This window comes from Pelodiscus sinensis, chromosome 21, assembly GCF_052426305.1.
Source record: "Pelodiscus sinensis isolate ZL-2025 chromosome 21, ASM5242630v1, whole genome shotgun sequence".
NCBI classification, from domain to species: domain Eukaryota; kingdom Metazoa; phylum Chordata; order Testudines; family Trionychidae; genus Pelodiscus; species Pelodiscus sinensis.
Window position 1 is genome coordinate 27,377,419 of NC_143072.1, and position 22,339 is coordinate 27,399,757.

The 22,339-nt window shown below is 55.2% G+C and overlaps 1 protein-coding gene across 1 annotated transcript in view; it reads right to left on the reverse strand.

The window, feature by feature from the left end:
* PRPF8 (pre-mRNA processing factor 8) overlaps nt 1–19,700 on the reverse strand; it is a 28,126-nt gene extending 8,426 nt beyond the window's left edge. The window contains exons 1-28 of the mRNA XM_075904482.2: nt 19,548–19,700; nt 18,197–18,307; nt 17,241–17,409; nt 14,677–14,841; nt 14,372–14,590; nt 13,502–13,714; nt 12,939–13,064; nt 12,237–12,342; nt 10,668–10,858; nt 10,176–10,295; nt 9,903–10,092; nt 9,032–9,151; nt 8,654–8,788; nt 8,424–8,553; nt 7,843–8,039; nt 7,548–7,754; nt 7,299–7,462; nt 6,721–6,847; nt 6,380–6,572; nt 5,836–6,023; nt 5,311–5,549; nt 4,486–4,632; nt 3,976–4,186; nt 3,165–3,281; nt 2,834–3,081; nt 2,430–2,609; nt 1,774–1,909; nt 1,047–1,216 (exon numbers count right to left, since the gene is read on the reverse strand). Of these exons, the coding sequence (XP_075760597.1) occupies nt 1,047–1,216; nt 1,774–1,909; nt 2,430–2,609; nt 2,834–3,081; nt 3,165–3,281; nt 3,976–4,186; nt 4,486–4,632; nt 5,311–5,549; nt 5,836–6,023; nt 6,380–6,572; nt 6,721–6,847; nt 7,299–7,462; nt 7,548–7,754; nt 7,843–8,039; nt 8,424–8,553; nt 8,654–8,788; nt 9,032–9,151; nt 9,903–10,092; nt 10,176–10,295; nt 10,668–10,858; nt 12,237–12,342; nt 12,939–13,064; nt 13,502–13,714; nt 14,372–14,590; nt 14,677–14,841; nt 17,241–17,409; nt 18,197–18,296 (4,508 nt within the window). The 5' untranslated portion in view covers nt 18,297–18,307; nt 19,548–19,700. The remainder of the gene's footprint in view (nt 1–1,046; nt 1,217–1,773; nt 1,910–2,429; nt 2,610–2,833; nt 3,082–3,164; nt 3,282–3,975; nt 4,187–4,485; nt 4,633–5,310; nt 5,550–5,835; nt 6,024–6,379; nt 6,573–6,720; nt 6,848–7,298; nt 7,463–7,547; nt 7,755–7,842; nt 8,040–8,423; nt 8,554–8,653; nt 8,789–9,031; nt 9,152–9,902; nt 10,093–10,175; nt 10,296–10,667; nt 10,859–12,236; nt 12,343–12,938; nt 13,065–13,501; nt 13,715–14,371; nt 14,591–14,676; nt 14,842–17,240; nt 17,410–18,196; nt 18,308–19,547) is intronic.
* Nucleotides 19,701–22,339: the final 2,639 nt, after the last annotated feature.

Sequence of the window (22,339 nt, forward strand, 5' to 3'; positions counted from 1 at the left end):
ATAGCTTTCAAGTATCTAAAATGCTATCATGAGGGAGAGAAAAAAATGTTCTCCTTGATCTCTGATGATAGGACAAGAAGCAATGGACTTAAATTGTAGCAAGGGAGGTTTAGGTTGGACATTAGGAAAAACTTCCTAACTGTCAGGGTGGTTAAACACTGGAATAAATTGCCTGGGGAGGTTGTGGAATCTCTATCACTGGAGAGATTTCAGAGCAGGTTGGACAGACACCTGTCAGGAATGATCTGGATGGTGCTTGGTCCTGTTGTGAGGGCAGGGGACCGACCAGCAGCCTCTCGAGGTCCCTTCCAGTCCTACACCATAAGGCAGGACCCAGAATACTTAGACCATCCTGGACTGGATCTGAACACCCTTCCATGATGGACCTTACACAACATCCCTTAAGTAGTAATTCCAGATCTCTCTTGCTGCAAGTTACTTCTCATCCTATCTAACCCTTAAGATATTTGAAGATCTAGCAGATCCCTACTTCAACCTTTTCTCCAACCTAAATTTCCCCTCCCCACTCCTGCCCTTTAACTTACTGTTCAGGACAGGTTAGAAAACCTTGCTTATTTTTGTCACCTTTTCCCAACATGGCCACATTGCCCAACTGGAGGCTTCACCACCACTGAACAGAGCGGGACAATTACCTCACGTCTTACATACCACACTCCCGCTCAGTTCCCACAGAATACCAGCCTTTTACAACTGCCCGAGCCACCAGAACCCATTCAGCAGTACTGCTGCCTAGCCAGTTACTCCCCACTTTGAATCTGTGCTTTTGAAGTTTCCTCCTTTGCGCTTGTCTCTGCCATGCTATGATGACATGGTGTTGGGGAAGAGTGGCAGCATTAACCCTACAGTGGAGAAAGTAAGGTTTCTGCAGACACTCTTCAGGGACCAACAGAGCCCAGCCCCCCAGGCTGGCTACAGGCGCTCGGCTAAGATACAGCACATGGGTCAGGTGGTTTGCTGGAAACAAGTCAGATGAGGATCAACCAAAATGCAATCAGCGACCCCTCCAGAGCAGGGCCCTTCCTCACCAGAAAAGCCCCTCCCAGGTTGGGAAGTAGGTTCCTTTGAAGAGGGTGTGCTCCAAGATCCCCTCCACTCCACCCAGGGCCTGGATCATGTCCGTGCGGTAGTTGTTCAAGTTCCAGAGCTTCCCATCATGGCGCTGGTGTGTCCACCAAAACGGGTTCTGTTTCAGAACCTGCATACAACAGAAAGAGGGTGTCAGTGGGAAGAGGCTCTGCAACCAGCCCAGCCCCAGCCCCCAGGCTGGAGGCGAGGAACCACAATGCTCATGAGTAAATCAGATGCCCCACTGCTGGGACAAATCACAATGGACAAATCAGCCTGAAGTCAAAAGATGTTTAATGGCTTCCTATTGCTCAGTTTTTTAAAGCAATTAATCGGAAGAATGTCTATTAGGAAGGCAACATTTTGCAATGCGTGCCGCATCCACACAAGTTGCTCTCAAGATCGGGTTCCTTGGCACTCAACGGAGCAGCGGTCCGTATGCCCCTGCATACTCCCAGCAGGGAGACCGCTGAGGAAGGAGGGGGGGGCTTACATTTCCTAACTGGTTTTCTTAAAGGCCTTTAGCAGTCCCACAACACGGGTCTAATTTCTTCCTGAAGCACAAAGACCAGGAAACAGCAAAACTAGTACAAAGGGGAGAGAAGAAAAAGGCTCCCCAACATTGGCTGGCAGGTGCCAGCCACTCAGTAAGCATCAGAGCTTCCAAGAGCAAATCCCAGTTGGTACCTGGTACTGTTTGAAGTCTGTCCTGACCCTCCAGCCTTTATCGTACGCCAGGGTGTGCCGGTCTTTCTGGAAGAGGGTATTAATGCGAGGAATCCCTCTGTCCCATGAGTCCTCCAGATCCTCCAGAGTCAGACGCCTAGAGAGAGGTTTCATAACAATGGATTTAAGCCCAAAGATTCCAACCAAACCAAGTCCTGGCTTCAGCAGCTCTTAGCAGGGGAGAGGTTTCTGCTACGTGTAGCACATGCAGGTCCATGAAGCATCAGCTGCAGGCTACTATGATCAACGGAAGTTGGGACTTTGAAAAGCTGCCCCAGCATTGGTACCAAGGATCCATCCTCGGGCTGCTGCTCCATGATAAAAGGAGACGACACTTGCCAGCATTGGCCCTTCCACCAGAACTTCATTTAGACTCTCTTGCCTCTAAGCATCATTGCCCATTTCCCAGTTACCCTGCAGGGACTGCCCCCCCCCCCCCCAAGATAGGGACCATGCCGTTACAGAAACCCGGCAGCGTTCGGCCCTTCATGAGCAGCCAGGCCCTCACACACATAGGCAAAAAGAGTTCTGAAGAGCAGCAGGGTCTCCGGGACTCCCTCATGCACCATTCCCTTCTCGACCCCACAAGGGGCCCATGGAGGGCAGCGAGGACACACCTGTTCTGGGCAATAGCCTCCTGCCTCTTGAGGGCATACTCTGCCCACACTCTCTGCGAGTCAATGAACTCGCTCTCCCATGGCTGGATGTAGCGGTACAGATTTGGGATCAGCTGGTCTTCCTCGTGACTCATCCCTGAGCGGAAATGAGTGATGCCGACATCAGTCTGCTTGGACCACCTGTGGCAAAGAAGCAGAGGCAATAAGTGGGGGAGGGTGGTGGGTCTGTATCCCATCAAGGCTGCCATGAGACAACAGACCCCTATGACAGGGCACAAAGCTTCAACCCTCAATTACAAAAGAAGGGCCCAGTAATATCCCCCAAGTCCTGCGAAAGCCACAACTGCTAGGAGCCTTCTTGAAACAAGAATTTCCCTTCCCATGCTCAGAGCAACTTGACTCACCTCAGGTCAGACTGGGGTATCAGAACGTGGCCCATGGACAGCATGCCCAAGCCCCCCAGCTCTTTGGGGGTGTAGAACACCACCGGGGGAAAGCGGCTGGGCATCTTGGAGTTCAAGCCAATTTTGATTCGGGTCTGAATCTTGTTCTCACACTTCACAAGCAGGTCAAGCAGCTCCTGTGTGTTCACCACAGCCTCCCGGAAATAGGTCATCAGGCCAATCAGGGCTGTGTTCCATTTGTTCACGATCTAGAGACACGAGCAAAGGGTGATCAGCTCAGCACCTCCAGCCCGTGCCTGGGGACAGCCACATCAGACCCCTTCCTTGTTACCTTCGTGAAGGTTGTGGAGCCGGAGGCCATGAGGATCTGCCTCACGCGGTTGTGAAACCTCTGCATAGACTCGTCATCCACACGCAGAAAGCACTGAGCCGTGCGCTCCTTGGTCACCTGCAACAGAAGCACCCGGACCCTCAAATCAACTGAGCTGGGAGTCCACTGTCCAGTCAATGTAAGGGGATTTCCACCCCTACTCACAGAGGTTTCAAGCTTCTCTCCAGCAGGGGGCGAGCTTCAGGAGACTTCTCTGCACTCACTGCAGTAAAGGGGCTAGCAGCACAGCTTCACGCCCACCCACTTCCTGCCAAGATCCTGGACCTCTGCGGTACAAGGGCTGATCCTGCCAGCCGCCTGGCGCATGTGTACTCACCAACACTATTCAGTTCAGATGCCAACGCTCTACGCCAGCAGAGCTGAACCAACAGCCCCCGCGACCTGCTTCAGCACAATCTACCAGCAGCTGATTCACCAGTGTCTGACATCAGGGTTACGTCAGTTTAACTTGCACACTTGCATAACCAGACAATGCTGGGCATAGGCTGTTTCTAGCGAAAGACTGAAACTATCAATACTGGGGACTAATTCTTATTAAAATATGCAGCACTTCTTTGGCCCCCGTAACACTGCAGTGAGGATTATTTGGCCCTTGTGCACAATAAGGTTGGACACGACTGCTAACTACCTCTATCGCCATCTCCAAGGGCAGCTTGAGCCCCGAAAGTCAGTTCTACTCAAGCCACATGAAGGCAGCGTATAACCACCATCCCCGGGGAGCCCTGCTCTGCCTGCCAGACACTGTCCCTACCTCATTCTGCAGGTTCCACACACCGTCCTTGTGGGTGAACTCCTCATAGCTGGTGCGGCACTTGGGCAGGATGCGGCACTCAAAGCCGCACATGTTGAACAGCAGGTTGGGATTGTCCTTGCTATACACAGACACAAAGCTGTTCTCCCATTGCACAGTGGTGACGGAGCGAGGCAGGCGGTTCTTAATGTCCCAGAACACCGCCCGGCCGCTAAAAGACAAAGCAGTCAGTATAAGTCCTGGCTGACAAGACCCCACCACTAGTGGGGGGAACAGAGACATGGGTTCGTTCCTCAGTCCCTTTCCTCCCACTCTCTGCAGCACAATATGAACACAGCCCATTCCCCACACTCCCTGCACTGACAGGCACAACAGCAGGAAGTTCTGGCAGGTCCTGCCAAGAGGGGTGCTGCAACACAAGCTAATGGTACACGCAGTTGCCTGACTTGTATGGCAGAGCTGCCCATGCACTAAAATCCTCCCTGATTCACAAGGTGCCAGATGACTTACAGGTTCACATCATGTTTCATGAGCCGCATCCGGGCGTCTCGCGGCCAGCACTTCTTGTTGTTGTAGCCCACGATGTTCTCGTTGTTGGGATCCGGATGCTCCGTCAGGTAGCGCTGGATCAAGTCCCTTGCCTCATCTGCCGTAAACCTGGAAATTCACATGAGGGGGGGAGCAGGAAACAGGTCTGAACATCCAGGGAAGCCCCATTTAGCCTGCCAGGAAAGGAGACCCCCTGAAGGATAGTGACTGGCAAGGGTATGTCTGTGTACCACGCTAACAAACGCTCAATTCCTGCATACGGCACATTCAGACATTGCATAGGCACGGACTGTACGCGCCATGGCCTTTCACGCATTCATGTCAATACACATGTGATCAAGGCCAGCTCACTGCAAAATCAGAAAGGCTATGCCCAGCGCACGCGAGGCCAGCTTAAAATGGGATTCCCCCCTAGAACTATGGGCTCATGCCTGAGCTCGGAGTAGCCAGCTCAGCACAGCAGCACAAGAGCACACTCTCAAATGGACCAACCCAGCTTTGCCAGACAGGCTGAGCAATTGCAGCCAAAAGGATCATCTCTTTGAAGAGTTCAAGCTGGAAGTAGCCCTGCTGTGGGACATCACAGCTACTGCGCTGCACCCCAGGGCTAGAGCCAACCTCCCCAGGGCACAATGTGCTGCAGCACCTGCCACCTGCAGGAAGGGAGCAGGGACAGTCCTACGTTTGTGGAGGAGAGGCACAGAGCCATGGCCCTGTGGATCCTTCCCACCTGTACAGGACACCTTCGCTGGCACCAAGGGTGGGCGCCCAGGCAACAGCGCCTACCTGAAGAAGATGTGAATACGGTCAATGTATCTGCAGAAGAGGCGGATGGGATGGGCCACCTCCGTGGCAATATCCTGGAAGCTCAGGAAGTCATTTGGCATTTGTGGTGGGCCGGCCATCTCGCTGGCTCGGTGAAGGCCCAGCACCAGCAGGTCCATCACCAGCCCATAGTACTGAACAATGAAGGACGCAAACTGCAACCCCCGAATAATCCCATAGGAGTTGGTGTGGTTCATGTCCTGGGAGAAGAGGAGAGAGCTGTGAGAACTGGGCTCAACTCAGTCCCCTCAGACTTTTCAGCAGGGCTCTTGCTCATCTGGTGCAACTAGGCTAATGGCAGCTGGATGGCTACTCCACCAGCTGCCCCGGGCAGCACTTGGGTAGTGCTCTTCGCTCCCCCACCCTTCAGCCTGCCTCCAGCTCATCCTGGAAAGTCTTGGCTTCCCCCAGCAGACGTACAACCGGTTACCGGTTACCGCTCTAGTGTGCTCTCAGCCCCCCCTTCCCTCCCAGGCGAATCAGTACCTTGTAGTTGATCACCACGTTGTTCTTAGCGGTCATGTAGTCAGCAATATTATGGTCAACAATGAGACGCAAGAGCCTGTTGAGCAGTGTCAAGTCAATCTTCTCATACATCTTCTCGAAGCGGGACTCCAGCATCACATTGCACTCCCCCTCACACGTCTCCCAGACATCCTGCAGGTTGTTAATGCCTGAAGGAACACAACAAAGCCAGTGGCACCATCTGCAAAGATGCGCCTCCCTCACTCCATCAGCACCATCCCAGGAAGGGACAGCACATTTTCCAGCTCCCCTGCCACTCCAGCCCAGCCTAGCCTTTTGTTGAAGAACTCTCTGGAGAAATGGAGAAACATAGCAATCTCCAACCTTCAGAGAGGGTCCCCACTGTGTACAAAGGTGATTTTAATTTACTGAATCTGGCTTCTGGCAGCACAACAGCTAGCCACCATGCTGACAGCGAGACAGAGACACTTAAAGCAGGAGTAGGCAGCCGGCCCCCACTTCTGCCCCCAAGCCCTTCTACCTAGAGGTGAGACACTCCACTGACCTTGGCACCATTTGTACACCAGCAGCGGAGGCGGCTCTGTGTCAGCAGGTTTGATCCAAGGAGGGAAGAGTCTTCGCTTGTCAGCCTCATACCACAAGTACTGATCCAGATAGGCATCTGTAATCTTCTCCAGGGGCTCAACATCATAAACAGGAACCAGGTGACTGTAGAGGTCCATGAACTCTATACCAACCTGAGCAAGAGAACACACCAGGCTGGGTTACACCAAGGACAGGGGATGTTGGGGTTGATCAACAAGAGTCTAGTCTGAGAGGTAGCTCAGTCGTCGGCACTCTGAAGGTACTGCTAGTGGTCTGCCCACTAGCTCTAGCCACATTTACCTCTTTAAAGGCTCTCTGAGTCAGGAGGTGTCGTTTGATCCTGGACAGAGCTTCGTGGGGATTATCATACGCCTGCTCAATGAGACCCAACTCCTCTCTCTGCGACTGGTTCAGACGGGATTTCACACTGAACACAAAGAAAATTGCTCCTATGTGCAAATGTCGACAGAACCAACACCTACTCTGCGACCCTCGAGGGAAGATTCTTCACCACGAGGCTGGAGCGTGATGCACCTTGGATTAACAACTCCCCCACTGCCCACACTCCCTGGAAAATGGTAGCAGTAGTCCCCAGGCGTGGCGAGAGACTGTATAAAAACACGAATAAACCACACCGCAGTGCCTCGGCAGTATGGTGTAGGCCCAAGGCGTCTGACACTAGCCACATGTGGCTATTGGCTGGTTGAGTGTAGCTAGTTTGCTAGAACAGGTTGGACACCACAGGTCTAGGCTAACAAGGGCTCCAGGGACTCTCGTGGTCAAGCACAGATATAAACAGATCCCAAACAGCTCCAAGACCATTTCCCAACGCAGGTATCAGGCCCCTGGCCACCAGCACCACTCTTTCCTTGCCTCACCTGTAGGCTTCCTTCAGCCTTTCCAAGGCCAGTATGAGCAGCTTGGTGTCATGCTTGTAGGAGAGTGGAGGGAAGGGGATGGGTGAGAACCTCCTGCTCTCCAGCCAGTGCACGGTGGTGGTGTACACCGCGACAGCTTCCTCTGCAGTAATGTAGGGACCATCCTGCAAACAAAGTGCAGCAGCACTGTCAGCAGCCATCCAACCCCGCTACAGAAACCCCAAGCTCTAGCCAGCACCCCAGCCCCACCTTCAAGTAATTGTGCTGCCTCTCCTGCTCAGCTTTCAGGTAAAGCCTGGTCAGCCGACCCAGGTTCTTTTTGCACACTGTCTTGTCCACCGTGGCTCCCCGGCGGATCCGCTCTCTGTTGTAGTGAGCTGTGTTTGTCCACCAGTCAGCTTTTGCCTTCACGTATCTCAGGATCATGTTTTCAATAGGAGTTGGCAGCCCAGGCACCTGGTGAGGAGCCAGAGTTAGAGAAACAGGAATTCACCCCATAACGGATGGACATGAAACCGAAAAGGAAGGACTGGGAGGTACTTACCTTCCAGGGGATGTTGGCTTTCCAGCACCGCCAGGCCTCGCTCAAGTGCTGCAGGATGGTCCTAGCTTTGTTCTGCTTGATCCCCTCAGGCATCATGTCTAGAATGTCGTGCATTACGGCCGCTCGCAGCTCCAGGTCAAAGTGAGACTCCACGCGCTGCTTTGTTACGGTCTTTGCAACGCCCTTTGAGTGTCGGCCTGGAAGAGAGAAAAATCTTCAGGGATCCGGAGACCACCGGGCAGCAGCACTCGGCTTCCCCCTGTAAGAGCTAAACAGGCTCTAGAATTTCTCGCCACAAGCCAGCTGAGTCCAAGCAAGTGGCCCAGACGTGAACAGTAGAAACAGCGGGAGTGCAGTACCCACAAGACCCCGCACACTGCGAGGGCTGGACTGTGGACTTGGCAGAGACCACCGCTGAACATCAGTTGCACTGGGAATCTATTCGGGCTCTGGGGAAACGCCGGGAGTGACTGGCTCTCACCAGTAACACCTCATGCCCAGGTGCCACGTGACATGCTCTGGGGCAAGCAGGCTGGAGCCACGTGAGCTCCCTCAACCTCCATTTCACTTATTGAACAAACCTTCAAACTGCCTGGCTAGCAGGTTGCCCAGCCACCGCTCCAACAGCGGGGTAATGCCTCTCATGAAGAACAGCCAGACCCGCCAGCCTGGGGCCCAGAAGCCACAGCCAGGTCCCTTCCCCACAGGCCCCTGCAGAAGAGAGGCATGTTACTTGGGGACAGTCCAGGAGGCCTCCTCTCTCACCCAGCTGCCTGGGGCAGCCACTAGTGCCGGGGGAAGCGGTACTCACTGTGTTAAACCTGTAGTAGATGAGATGCTTCAGGTCCTTGCACATGCGAATCTGCCTCATCAGTTTGTACTTGTACCTGTACATCCCTGTCAGCTGTCCCACATGGGCAAAGATATACTGCAAGCCATCTGCCAACTAGACACAGAAGCAACGCATGTTACCTGAGGCCTGCTCTGGGAGTCACCCTCACTGCACTGCGCTGCCCAGCCCTTGCCACATGTCAGTAAGTCCACCCCCAAGCCACTCGTGTACTGCCTCAGTGGCTCCCTTCTTCTCCAGAACAGCCAACCAGCCACTGACAAGCAGGCACCCCACAGAAGTTTGCCCCTCACTCAGCCTCACCCCACTCCCTAGCACACACCACCAAACGAGGCTCACCTGAAATGCGTCCACGTTTCCCAGTCTGTATTGGACGTGGCTATCCACCACCAGTTTGGTCAAACGCAGAACCTCTCGGCAGAGATGGAAAGCGTTACCAAATCGAGACTTCTTTCTCTCCTGTGAAGGGAGACCAGGGGACAGGGATCAGCAGACATATTGGGTGTGTCTAGACCACTGAGTTTTGTCGACAAAAGTGGACTTTTGTCGACAAAACTATACCTGCGTCTACACTATCGCTGACTTCTGTTGACATAACGTCAACAGAACTCAGCAGTTTTGTCGACGCTGGTAAACCTCATTTTACGAGGCATAACACCTTCTGTCGACAGAGTTCTGTCGACAGAAGGTGTTATTGCCTGTAGGGTTGCGCCTAGACTACAGGGTTTTGTCAACAAAGCAGCTTGCTTTGTCGACAGAACTGAATGTGTCTAGACGCTCTTTATCGACAGAAGTTTTGTCGACAGTATCTGTCGACAAAACCCTGTAGTCTAGACGTACCCATTGCTATGGAGTGGCCAGGCATCCAGCCTCTCAGACCATTTGCCAAGGGAGCAGCTCCAGGTTAGCAGCAATAGCCCTTCTGTAGCATTTTATCTCAAGGCACTAAAAGCACTAAGCAGCTGGAAGTTAACTTAACGGGTTTGCTGCCCAAAGACCATCGAAGCCAGTTCTCCCCATCCCTTCCTCAAGGGAGGAGCAGTAGCCCAATAATCCACCAAATCACCAAAAAGGTGGGTTCTGCAGACGGGGAAATCGGAGGCCGGAGGGTTAGTGCTGCTGCTACAGCTCTGCCCTAGTGAATTTACAGCACCACAGACCAGTGTTCTCTATTCCCAAGCACTTGTGAGGGGAGGCCATGAACTGGCACCTTGGTAGTGAGGGTCTTGACTGGTTTGAGATTGAAGTTGTAGTCCAGGTGGAGATAGTTGAGGTTCTTCCTGTGGATCAGCAAGTTGAGCATATTGTAACCCTGGCGGCACACCTGCAGGCCCACCTCCACCCAGTCCAGCTTTGTGGACTGGAAAAACTTTGTGGCCTTGAAGGAGCGGAATAGGTACCTGCAGATGGGGAGAGAACAATGAGTCAGCTGCATCCCCAAGCAAACCAGAGAGATTCTCCCAAGGAAACAGGCATCACCTACCGCTTCTTCTGAGCCTTGGGAGGCCTGTGCTTGAGTGCATTCAGCACGTAGTACTTCAGCAGCTTCTGGTAGGAGACCCTCACCTTCACTGGCTGCCCTGCTGGGCAGTGCTCTCGGTACCTGCAGACACAGAGGCCACACTCAGGGCTCCAAGGGACAGGCATGCCCATTCCCTGGATCAGAGGCACTGTCCCTGCAAGACAGGCTGGCCAGCAGAAAGCTTGGCAGGATCTCCAGCAATACTTTTCCCAACTGTGGCTTTTCTCTGTAGCCCTCTCCCCACGCCAAAAGAGGCTAGAAAGGAAAATGCTATGTGAAGCCCCTACACCACCTCCATGCTCAGGAAAGCAGTGCGGCCCCAATCCCATGCAATCCAACCAAGTCAGATTCATCAAGGAGCTAGAAACAGCCAAGTGCTACTTGGGGCAGCCCAGACGTCCCCCTTAATGCCCCAGGCACTAGATTACCAAAGGCCCCTACAAGGAACCTTACCAGTTCTTCACCAACGGGATGTCTAGAGCCCTGCGTGTCCTGCCAGATCTTAAGTTGAAGGGTCGCGGGGCCCACAGCAGTGCAATGCCATTGGCCGTGTTGTCAGTGTACAGTGGGGTGTCTTTCAGGAAAGGCTCCACAAATTCTGGTAATTCAAACTCTTCATCATCATCAGGCAACGGTTCCTGACTCTAGAGTGCGGAAAAGCCAGATAATCAGCCCCTCGCCTACTTCAGCTCAATCTCCCCAAAGCTCTAACCAAGCAGCGGAACAGGGCTAGCTGCACAAAGGCAGAAGAACACAAGAGAAAAGCAACGGTGCTGACGAACACGGGGACAATGTAAACTCTACGTGCCAGTGACATCTCTGAACCACCTCTGACCTCAGGACACAGGCCTAGCTCTAGTGGTAATTGAACGAACAGCTCCCTTGAATGCCCAGCCACACTCAAAAGGGCTAATGGTCTGAAAACGTGGCAAAGCAGTGAGGTGAGCAGATGCTAGGCTGTATAATGCAGGGGCTAGAGAACACAAGTGTAACACTACACAAGCCAACAGTGCAGCTACACCTGAACACGAGGGGCGGGCTTTGGTTAACTCTAGCAGGAGAAAAGGCCATGAGGAGAGCAATGAAAATCACGCGCCAGTGGAGATGGTAAAGGAAGAAGTCAGCAAGCAGAGGTTTCTTCTGCAGACAAGGGAAGGAGAAATGATTGGGGTGTATCTTGTTGATATATCAGTGAAGCAGTGTAATTTGGTGTCCCTGCTCTCTAGTGCTAGGAGGCAGGAAGAGGATCCTTGAAAGAGGCAACGTTTTAATGGACGGAAGGAAATGTTTTACATCAGCGATGGGCAACCAAAAATAAGAGTGGGCCGCATGAATTGCCCTCTCACCTGTGGGTTGCTGTGGCTCCCTGAGACCATTAGGGTGCCACCTATGACCCCCCCCCCCCCTGCTTCTGTTCCCCTTCCCCATGTACCCCTTGTGCACCGGAGCCCCACACTTACCTGTTCCTCCCCCTCTTCCAGCACTCTCGGGGCACTGAAATCATTATTTCTACTCCTTCCCTGCTCCTTTCCCTCCCTCCAAGAGCTAGGCTGCCGCAAACAGCTGATTCACTACCTTCCAGCTCTGGGGGAAGAGAAGGGGAGGAGCGGGACGGAGCGTGAATCAGGTGAGCCATGCACTCCAAAAGCACTGGAAGAGTGGGGGAGGAGCAGGTAAGTGTGGGGCTCCAGTGCCCTGGTGCGCGAGAGCTGTGTTGGGAAGGGGGCAGACAGGGGGCCCACCTCTGCTTCACATGATCTAAGTCACAGTGCGGAATGTGCAGCTGCAGGATTTTACTGAGGAACAATAGGAGTCAGGAAGGGTTAGAGATTTCTAAGAAGGATTTAGGCTCCAAGCTCATCGGCAGTGCACTATCAAGCAGTGGTAGAACCATAAGCCGGAGCCCTGGAGCCCCTGCCCTCAACATATCGTCTGCCTGAGGCTCTAGGCCAGAGAGACCCTCTTCCATCACCCCCAGTGCACGCATCCGTTGCTCTTGGGCACTCTTGGGCAGTAACTCACCTTGACCGAGTGCCTGTGAGAGATGGGATTGATCAAGGGATCAAAGTAAAACGCAGGCAGGTCAGGATCCTCTGTTTTTATGAAGACCACGTTCGGCGTGTGATACCTGCACGATACAAATATTAGAGCAGCAACCCAGGGACCCCCAGCTTGATTTACAGTTTTTCAGGGACCTCCTGCCCCTTCACTGAAGCCCCACACCTCTGCTTGCTCCAACCCCAGCTCTCCCCCACCTCACTTTCACTGGGCTGGAGCGTAGGAGGGCAGTAAGGGCTTTGGGGTAGAGTGGGGATGAGGAGCTTGGAGTGTAAGAGGGGGCTCCAGGCTGGGGCAGAGCATGGGGCACCAGGAAAGAGGAGAAGTGCAGGAAAGGACCCCAGGGTCCCAGCACCACTTAGCATGTCTCCCAGGAAGCAGCCACTGGTTCCTGTGGCCCCTAGGCACGTGGGGGCTAAGGAGGCTCTACACACTGCCCTCATGCCCACAGGCTCCTCCCCATCCCACCCCCCCACCCCCAGCTCCCGCTGGTCAGTATTCCCAGCCAACGGGAGCTGCAAAGAACCAGGGCCACCTGCCTTAACCTTGGGAGGGGCAGGAGTTGATCAGCACGGCCCATGGACCCCAGTCTGAGAAACTCTCTATTAAAACTTCTTTTGAAGGCAACATCTCCACAGCCCTGCCCACCATGGATGGTGAACTCACCAGGTGAGGTGCACGTGGTGCGGCAGATTGTTGTAGAGGTACGGGAAGGCTATCTTGTACTCTGTCCTGATTGGCTGCCTGATGATTATTTTATTGATGTCGTTGAATTCATTCCAATCTTCATCCCTTAAACCAGAAGAGAAATGTTGCTAAATGGAAGTGCTGAGTGTGGCAGAAAGGCAAGTCTCCAATGTAAGATGCAGGGCCAGTGTCTCCAGACACATTCTAACCTCTTGCAACAACGATTCAGACTCTAAAGTAGCATGCTGTCATACCCACTAATACCACGTCACCAGGCTCTAATCCACCAGCATTTCACTTGGAGAAGACAACACACTGCGGCTCCCACCCCAAACCAGGCAACCAGTGTTCCCTGTACGCTGGCCAGGGGATTCAAATGCTTCCCAGCTGATTAGCAGAGCGTCCACAGCTAGGTTTGTGTTTCTTCTGGTGGTGCACATGCCTCAGTGCACATAAAATTTATTCTGCACATGGATGGAAAAATTAGGGAGAACATGGCAGGCAAGTACTTTTTCCCTTTCCCACCAAAACCCATCACTTACTGTAGGTTAATGTCTCGGACCAGAGGCTCAAACTTGGGACCCCCAGGAATCGCCATGTTCAGAGCCTTGGAAGTAAAGAAGGCCTTCAGATCAAACAGGTAGAAGTAGTTGTCATCTACAAGATCTGTCAGCAGCTGGTTGGCTAGTCGGTACAACGTGGACATCATGGGAAGTGTGAACTGCCACCGCTGGTACGTAGAACCATTCACATACCTGCGAAGGGAACACACACATCTGCACTGCGGGGCTCCACAAAAGCTGCTGAAACCCAGCCCTCTGCAGGAAGTAGAAAGGTAACCACTATCTCCCAGACCCTTCCCTGATAGAAGCCAAGGCTGCATGGCCTTTCAAACCTTCTCTAAACAATGCAACCCCACCTGCTGCTGACCAGGTGCTAGACTCAGTCCTCTCCCCAAGACAGTTCCCAAGATTTAGACATGAATATTTGGGATCACAGACAGCAGGCCCAGGTGGCACATAATATTAACTAAGTTTTGTGGACAGGTCAAAGAGCTTCTGGTATGCTCACATCAAAGCATCATGTGTGAAATAGCCGTTCGGAGGCCATGGGTAACTCAGCCTTTCATGCTTCCAGGAAGGTAAATAATGTTTTCTTTAGTTGACTGCAGAGATCTTTCAGAACAGACTTTAGGAGGGGAGAGGGCGGGAGGGGGGGGGCCTTGCTCACTCTGTATCGACACCCCAGACCAGTTTTCCTAAGAACAGAATTTGCCCAGACGCCCCTGGTAAAATCTCCCTGTAATTCACAAGCCATCTAATGTTTTACTCCCCAAGGCTGCTGTGTACAGAACTTCTACAAAGGCTTGGGATTCTCTACAAAGAAAAAGTGCTCCCAAAAAAGGTACCCACTTCCTGTTGTCTTTCAATGGCTGATGATCATAAAACCAATCCAGGACAGGGGCATCTTCCTCAGGATCCAGCTCAAGTTGTATTGCTTCAAGGGGCTCCACATCCAGGATGTTATCAGCATAGTCGAGAGGGGGCTCCTCATCGTCAAACGGGGGGAACCTCATCCTTTTGAAGTGACGTCTGTCTCTCTTCTCTCGTCTCATCATGATCCACATGGACCTGGGATGAACCAAGAGCATTGGACACAGCCTATAGCAGATAGAGCACCCGGCAGTTCCCAGGGCATGACTCCTGAACATGCTTACCCCCACTGGGAGATGTAGACTGGCTCTATGACCCACGGAATCTCATTCACAAAGGAGATCGCACCAGTGATATGGTACAAGACCGGAACATCTCGGATTTGTTCCCAGGGCATTGGCATGTTCTCCAGGAGCTTCAGGACAGCATGAGGCATGTACTTCAGGGCTCTGCAGAAAAATCACCTGAGTTACAGTCAGAGACAGTAACCAACCTCCCCCTTACCAAAACCCAAATTCCAGCGAAAAGGACATTGCCAACTGTTTGAAAACCCCCTTCCCCCCGGACTAACACCAGACAACAGCAACGACTGCAGCAGTTCGCCCCAACCATGACTATTTCAGGTCAGTTACACACAAGTGTAACACAGCTTGCCTGCAGAAGCAGTTTCAGATACAGGGAAGAAATTAATGCTAAAATAACAACCCCCCCATAAACATGTGACCCCGCTGTATACAATAAACCTGAGCTGGGACTTTAAGAACAGAGAAGCCCAGGCAGCCACCCTAGCATTCAACAGCTTCTCTTAAGACTCGACAGGCAAACACAGCAGTCTCTCCTCTCTGAACAGCCAGAGGACTCTGTCGCTTTCACTGACAGGCAGCTGGAGTCCAGCTTTAAATGTGTGTTGGCTCCTCTACCAGTGGGGACAGTTTGCCCCATTTACAAACCCTGTTACGGAAGCCAAATGGAAAACCCAAAGGTCTTGTCAAGTGAACTGAGGAACTGACCAACCCTCCCTCCAAGGCATTTGCAACTCCTTTTTTCTCTCCTTTGCACGTGTTTGCAGCAGAGCAGTTCGCACTGGGAACCACCAGCTGTCCTGACTGCATAGAATGCAATGCGTAACTTGGGATTTTCCACATCCCACAATGCTCTGGCTCAGGGGTTCCCAAACTTTTTGACACGAGGATCAGTAAATCCATTCACGAGCTTTTGGAGGATCGGTGACATTCATTTGCATATTCAATAAGAAAATGATGAATATTCAAATAAGTTGTTTCTGGTCCTCCCAAAGCCCCTAATGCCAGCATTAGCAAAGCTTTAGATACAGTCACCCACAATATTCTTGCCAGCAAGTTAAGGGAATATGGATTGGATAAATGGACTGTAAGATGGATAGGAAGCTGGCTAGATCAGGGTTTCCCAAACTTTTTACTTTAGTTGGAACCCTTTTTTTTTCCTCAGTACTGTCTTTTGCAGCCCTAAAATATAAACGCATATAAAAAAAAATGAATAAATTTTCAGTGTTTCACCCGGCTGCATCCTCCACCCACCCTGGGCCAGGGCTTGGGGAACCCAGTGCCACATCAGCACTTCAGGAGGCGGGAGCAGGAGCAGATTAGGGGTAGGGTATCTGGCTAAGAGGGAGGGTGCAAGGAAGGTTAGGGTTGCTGGGTGTCCAGTTCTGTACTCGACAGTCCGGTATTTGAAGGTTTTGTCTGGGAAAGAAATTGAGAAATTACCAAACATATAAAATGCCTGGTATTTTCTAATTAGGTACATCTTATAATTAGGTGTATTAGTCCTTAGCTGCCTGGCTGGTAGATGTGCTCGTGCTGTCTGAGTGGGTCTACCTGCCAGGCAGTTCACATCTACTCCAGGGAGGGTATATGGCGGGGAGGGGGCAAAATGGAATCCCCGGCCAGACACACTCATCTGCCAGGGTCTGCATGTGCCTAGGTCAGTCCCGCTCCCTACCCTTTCTCTTCCCAATCTCCCCAGTCCAGCCCTGCTGCCCCCATCCAGCTCTGCTTCCAGCGGCTGGTTCCCCCAGCCACTGACCAATCTCCACCGGTCAGCCCCACTCCCCCGACGACCCTCCCCCACCAGTCCTGCTGCCCCCGTCCAGCCCTGCTTCTGGCACCTGATTCTCCCATCCTCCTCCTCCTGATCTCCCCCGGGCAGCTCTCCCTCCTCCCATGCAGTCCTGGTTCCGACGCCTGCCCTCTCCGATAGCCGCCGGCGGACAGCCCCGCGCCCCCAACCCTGCTTCTGCCTCCCACCTGCCCGCCGCCCCCCCACATCCACAGAAATTCATCTTGTGAATTTCTAGGGACTCTGCATATGGCCAGGAATGAGCAATGAACTTGATTTTGAAATGCAAATAAATGCTTCTCTTGCATTTGGATCACCCAATCACTGTGCAACAGGCATCTCTTCTGAACTCCTTCAAGCCTTTTATTTAAAAGAAAAAAAAAGATCGATGCTTCTGCACAATAGCCTTTACCTGATAATTCAAGCACAACCTCGGCTCCATTCCACCCTACTTATTTCTGTTCCACTGCTCACAGTCCATCTCACAGTCCATCTCCATAGCATTTTACAAGAGCTCACAGTATAGAATTTTCTTCTATGCACAGAGTTTAAAGTAACTGAAATCTCTCTAGGGGAGGTTTTGGATCTCTCGGTGATCTCTACAGGCCAGTGCATATCTGTGGCATTGGTGTAGTGCAGCGTGCTGCTTACAATTCCATCGTCCAGGAATGGAATACCTGTAACCATATATGCCCTACCCAGAGCCCTCCTTGCCCTGGACATGGATTAGAATGCTCATTGCTCTCCTTACCCCAAATAAACTCGTTTGTCATGACGAAACTTCCTGTTAGTCATGTCACCATGGTCCCGGATAATCTTCCTCACATGTTCTGGGGGCATGTCCTCCTTCTGGGCATCCACAAAACCAAACTTCCTCTTCTCAGCATACCGCTTTGCCTGCAGCTGCTGCCATTTGCGGGCTACACAAACAAGAACACACACAGTCCAGTCCAACCAGAGCACCATCATAAAAGAGACTCCAAATCAACATGAGCCCAAAATTACATGGATAGTGAATGTACAGAGCTCTACTAGTAATGCAAAAAGTATTTTGAACAGGGTACAAATCTTTATGCATCAGAGTTTATACCATCTCTAACCCCACCAGGGAGCAGGAAAAGGCACTCTCACACCTGCCTACAGTTGGCCTCTTGCACCGTGCTCTGAGTTATGTAGTGCTGGAGACAGGACACTGGCCCAGAAGGACCCCTGCTGTTATCCAGTCAGGCAGTTCTCTATTCCTGTGCAACCACCACCTTTGCATTCACATTCTCCTCCGATTCTCCCAATGATGCCTGGCGTATCGCACTGGCAAGAGCAAAGAGTTGCAAGAATCATAGACTAACAGCTGTGATTATAATTGCTATGTTGTTTACTCTGAACAGCGTTTTACTGCTAAAATACATGCAACTGACAGCAGTCTGCTTAGGGCAGTCTCACAGGTTGCAACAGAATAGTGAGAAAAACCCAGCAAAACAAAGTAGGGCAAATGCTCATGCACCACAAATCAAATGAACTGAACAGCTTAGTGAGCAGAATACGATGTCTGACATAACACAACCAAAGGACACAGAATTCACTGTGGGGCACAGAGCCTGCCTGGCCTTTGCCTAGCTGTTGCATGGACCTGGGACCTCTCTGTCACCGCTTCCAGGAGTGCATAACCCACAAACCCTGTCTGGGACACATTTCAATAAGCTCTTGCACCTTTCTCCTGCAGCTTCTCTTCAGACATGTAGTCGGGCAGTGGAGCCAAGGGACTGGGCACTGGGGCACAGCCCCCGCGGTAGGGAAACACTCCAGCCATGGAGAGGCAGGCTAAGAACCAAGGGGAGGAAGGAAGAGCAGGCTCAGGTTAGTCAATGCCCGCCACAGAGCGGAAACACACCCAACGTCACAGCCCTCTTCTCCCGCCCCCCGCCGCCACCAGCGACCCCCACACACCCCGCCCCCTCCTCCCGACCCCCCCGCACACCCCGCTCCCTACACCCCGACCCCCCCGCCCCTCCTCCCGACCCCCCCGCACACCCCGCTCCCTACACCCCGCCCCCCCGCCCCCTCCTCCCGACCCCCCCGCACACCCCGCCCCCTCCTCCCGACCCCCCCGCACACCCCGCTCCCTACACCCCGCCCCCCCCCCCCCCCGCACACCCCGCTCCCTACACCCCGACCCCCCCCGCCCCTCCTCCCGACCCCCCCGCACACCCCGCTCCCTACACCCCGACCCCCCCGCCCCTCCTCCCGACCCCCCCGCACACCCCGCTCCCTACACCCCGACCCCCCGCCCCTCCTCCCGACCCCCCCGCACACCCCGCTCTCTACACCCCGACCCCCCCGCACACCCCGCTCCCTACACCCTGACCCCCCCGCCCCCTCCTCCCGACCCCCTCGCACACCCCGCTCCCTACACCCTGACCCCCCCGCCCCCTCCTCCCGACCCCCCCGCACACCCCGCTCCCTACACCCTGACCCCCCCGCCCCCTCCTCCCGACCCCCTCGCACACCCCGCTCCCTACACCCCGACCCCCCGCCCCTCCTCCCGACCCCCCCGCACACCCCGCTCTCTACACCCCGACCCCCCCGCACACCCCGCTCCCTACACCCTGACCCCCCCGCCCCCTCCTCCCGACCCCCCCGCACACCCCGCTCCCTACACCCTGACCCCCCCGCCCCCTCCTCCCGACCCCCCCGCACGCCCCGCCCCCTCCTTCCGACCCCCCCGCACACCCCGCTCCCTACACCCCGACCCCCCCGCACACCCCGCTCCCCACACCCCGACCCCCCCGCCCCCTCCCCCCGACCCCCCCGCACCCCCCGCCCCTCCTCCCGACCCCCCCGCACACCCCGCTCCCTACACCCCGACCCCCCCGCACACCCCGCTCCCTACACCCTGACCCCCCCGCCCCCTCCTCCCGACCCCCCCGCACCCCCCGCCCCCCTCCCGACCCCCCCGCACACCCCGCTCTCTACACCCCGACCCCCCCGCACACCCCGCTCCCCACACCCCGACCCCCCCGCCCCCTCCCCCCGACCCCCCCGCCGCACACTCCCCCCGCACCTGTCTCCGCTCAGGCCCCTCGTGCCTCGCCCCGCGGCCTCCCGCTTCCCACCCGCAATGGCGGCCCCCGAGCGTCGCTGCAGCGCTCCAAGGACCCGGATAGGCTGAGGGGGCGGGGCTAGTGGGCGCTCTGACCATTCAGCTCTCGGGCTGGTGACAGGTGGGCTCTCCAGCCTATGAGCATCCGCGACCGGCTAGGAGGCGGGTCCGGCCAGCGGAAAGGGCGGGGCTTGCTAGGTCAGGCGCGCGGGTTTTCTTCCGGTCGGAGACCCTCCCACAGCTCGTGAGCCACGCCCCCTGCAGGCCACGCCCCCATGCGTGGCTGGCCGCTGTTGCCCCTGGACCCTAACGATGGCGCCAGTGGGCTGCGGGCCCTGCCCTGGGCTGGTGGAGGCTCCCAGCAGGCACCAGAGCCGGGCCGCTGCCGCCATCCCTGGGCAGGGGCGGGCGCAGCCGGAGCCGCTCAGCCCAGGCGCCATCTGCCCGCCCCCGGCAGCCGCCCAACGGCCCATTTACTGCACCAGCTGCTGCCTGGCCGGCCGGGCCCCACCGCAGCCCCCGTGCCCGTCGGGCCTGGCCTCCCGCGGCTGCGCTCTGCTTTGTCCTCGCCTGCCGCCCTTCGCACGTGGCACTGACCTGCTGCTCTGAGCGGGACGGCCGGGACCGCACCCGAGAGCCAAGGCCTGGGCATGCCAGGGCCAGCGGCGCATTCAGAAGCTCTGCGGGGTCGGGTCGGGTGGGCGGTGCCTTTCTTAAGGGTTCATCGCACATGCACAGGTTCACCCGACTCCTGCACCCCGTAGGGGCACGGACAGACTCCGCCAGCCAGTAGAACAGGGGGAGTTTAGGGCTTCTCCAAGGATGCAGCACAGCACAGATGGAATCAGGTTACAGGGCAGGCCTAGGATGCCTCAGCCCCCTTGAGATGGGGGTGACTGGGCCCCTAATTCCCAGGCCCTTGCTTAGGCTGCTTCCTCCATCATGCCAGACAGAAACTGACCCTCTTCCAGCCTTGCCCCCCAGACAGGGGTAGGTCTCCGCCTTCCTCCCTTTGTCTCTCTCCCTGGGAGGGGACCTGTCGGACAGGTTGGGAGACCCTTGCCTAGTGACTCATCCGCTGTCCTGTTGGGCCGTGCTACAAATAGCCGCCAGTGGAGGTCACCCACTGCCCAAGCCCAGCAACCAGCAAGGCCCCCCCCCCCCCCCCGTACCACACTGGGTTGTAGAGCAGACAGCACCCCCACTACGTCACAATCACCTTCTCAGCTTTGACTGTCACTGGGCCTGAGCACCTGCTCTCAGAGAATTGGCCACCAGGATGCCAAGATCTTTTTTTTGAGTGGTAGCAGCAGCTAATTTAGACCCCATCATTTCCTATGTCAGGGTTACTCACCTTTGGAAGCCCTGTGGGCCATAATGATACTCATAGCACCATAGGCATGCGCACGGGGTGTACCAGCTGTGCCCAGGCACACCCTAATGTCTTGGGCCAGCTAGCAGCTGCTGAAGGAGGAGGGGGACTTGAGCTGGGGAGCCGCAGCCCCTAACTTTCCCTGCGGCCATCTATGGGGCACTTTAGGGCAGAGAGAGCATGTGCGCAGAGGACTACAGACCACCCCTGTCCTTCCAGCCCCGTCCTCGGCCAGCCCGGCAGCACTGTGCAGCACCCCTCCTGCGCCCCGGGTCCCAGACACGGCCCCACCCAGCCAGGCAGCACTGCATGGCGCCCCTTAAAGTGAGGCACCCAGGGCTAGGGCCTGGCTGGCCTGTAGCTGGGGCCGGCTCTGACTCCAGCCCCACAAACTGGAAGACAGAAGCCAGCTTAGCCAAAGGTAAGGTAAGATAAGGGAGAGGAGGGGAAGGGGGAAAATTAGGGGGCAGAGGTGAGAGAGGAAGGGGCTTGTGCTGAGAGGAGGGGGGCAGGTCAAGAGAAGAAAGGGGAAGGCACCAAGGGACAGGGTAGAGGAGAGACAAATGCCAGGGGGCCAAGTGCAGACAATGAGGAAAAGGGCAGGAGGGGAGGTGTTAGTGGGAAAGGAGACAGGGTGATGCTGGGAGAGGAGAGGGTAAGGGCTTTGGGGGTTAGAGGGAGGAGGGGGAGGTGCTGGGAAAAGGCATGAAAGAAGGGGTGGGTATGAGGCAGGGATAGAGCAAGACGTGTGAGGGCACAGGGGCATGAGGAGAATGGGGGCAGAGGGTGGTGAGGGGTTGAGTATTAGGGGCAAAGGGGGCAGGGGCAGTAAGGGAAGGGGAGGCACCAGGAGGGTGCAGGGCTAAGGGAAGGTGCAGGTGCCAGGGGATTCTGGGGTGAAGCAGAAGGGCAGACACCTGCAGGGGAGGGACCAGCACCAGAGGAGAGAGGCAGGGCAGGTGTAGAGGGAGGTGTTAGGAGAGGTGATGAGGACGGGTAGCTCTAGGGTTACCAGGTGTCCGGTATTGTACCAGACAGTCCGGTATTTGCACGCTCTGTCCAGTAAAAAAAATGAGAAAATACCAGACACGTGCAACGTGCGGTATTTTCTGATTTTTCCGGCTGCGCACCGGACAGAAGCCTGGCGTGTGCGGGGGAGAGCGGCTGGGAGGCGGGGCCGCGATTGCCACCAGGAGCCCTCAGTCGGTTGAGTGTGAGGAGGAGGGGGAGCCTCCTCCTCACTCGTGAGTCGCCAGGAGCCTGCGCGGGACAGGCAGCAAGTGCCCAGGTCAGTCCTGCTCCCCGCCGACCAATTTGCTCACCCCCCCCTTCTCAGCTGGCTGTTTCTCCCTCACTTCCCCTCCTGATCTTCCCCGACCAG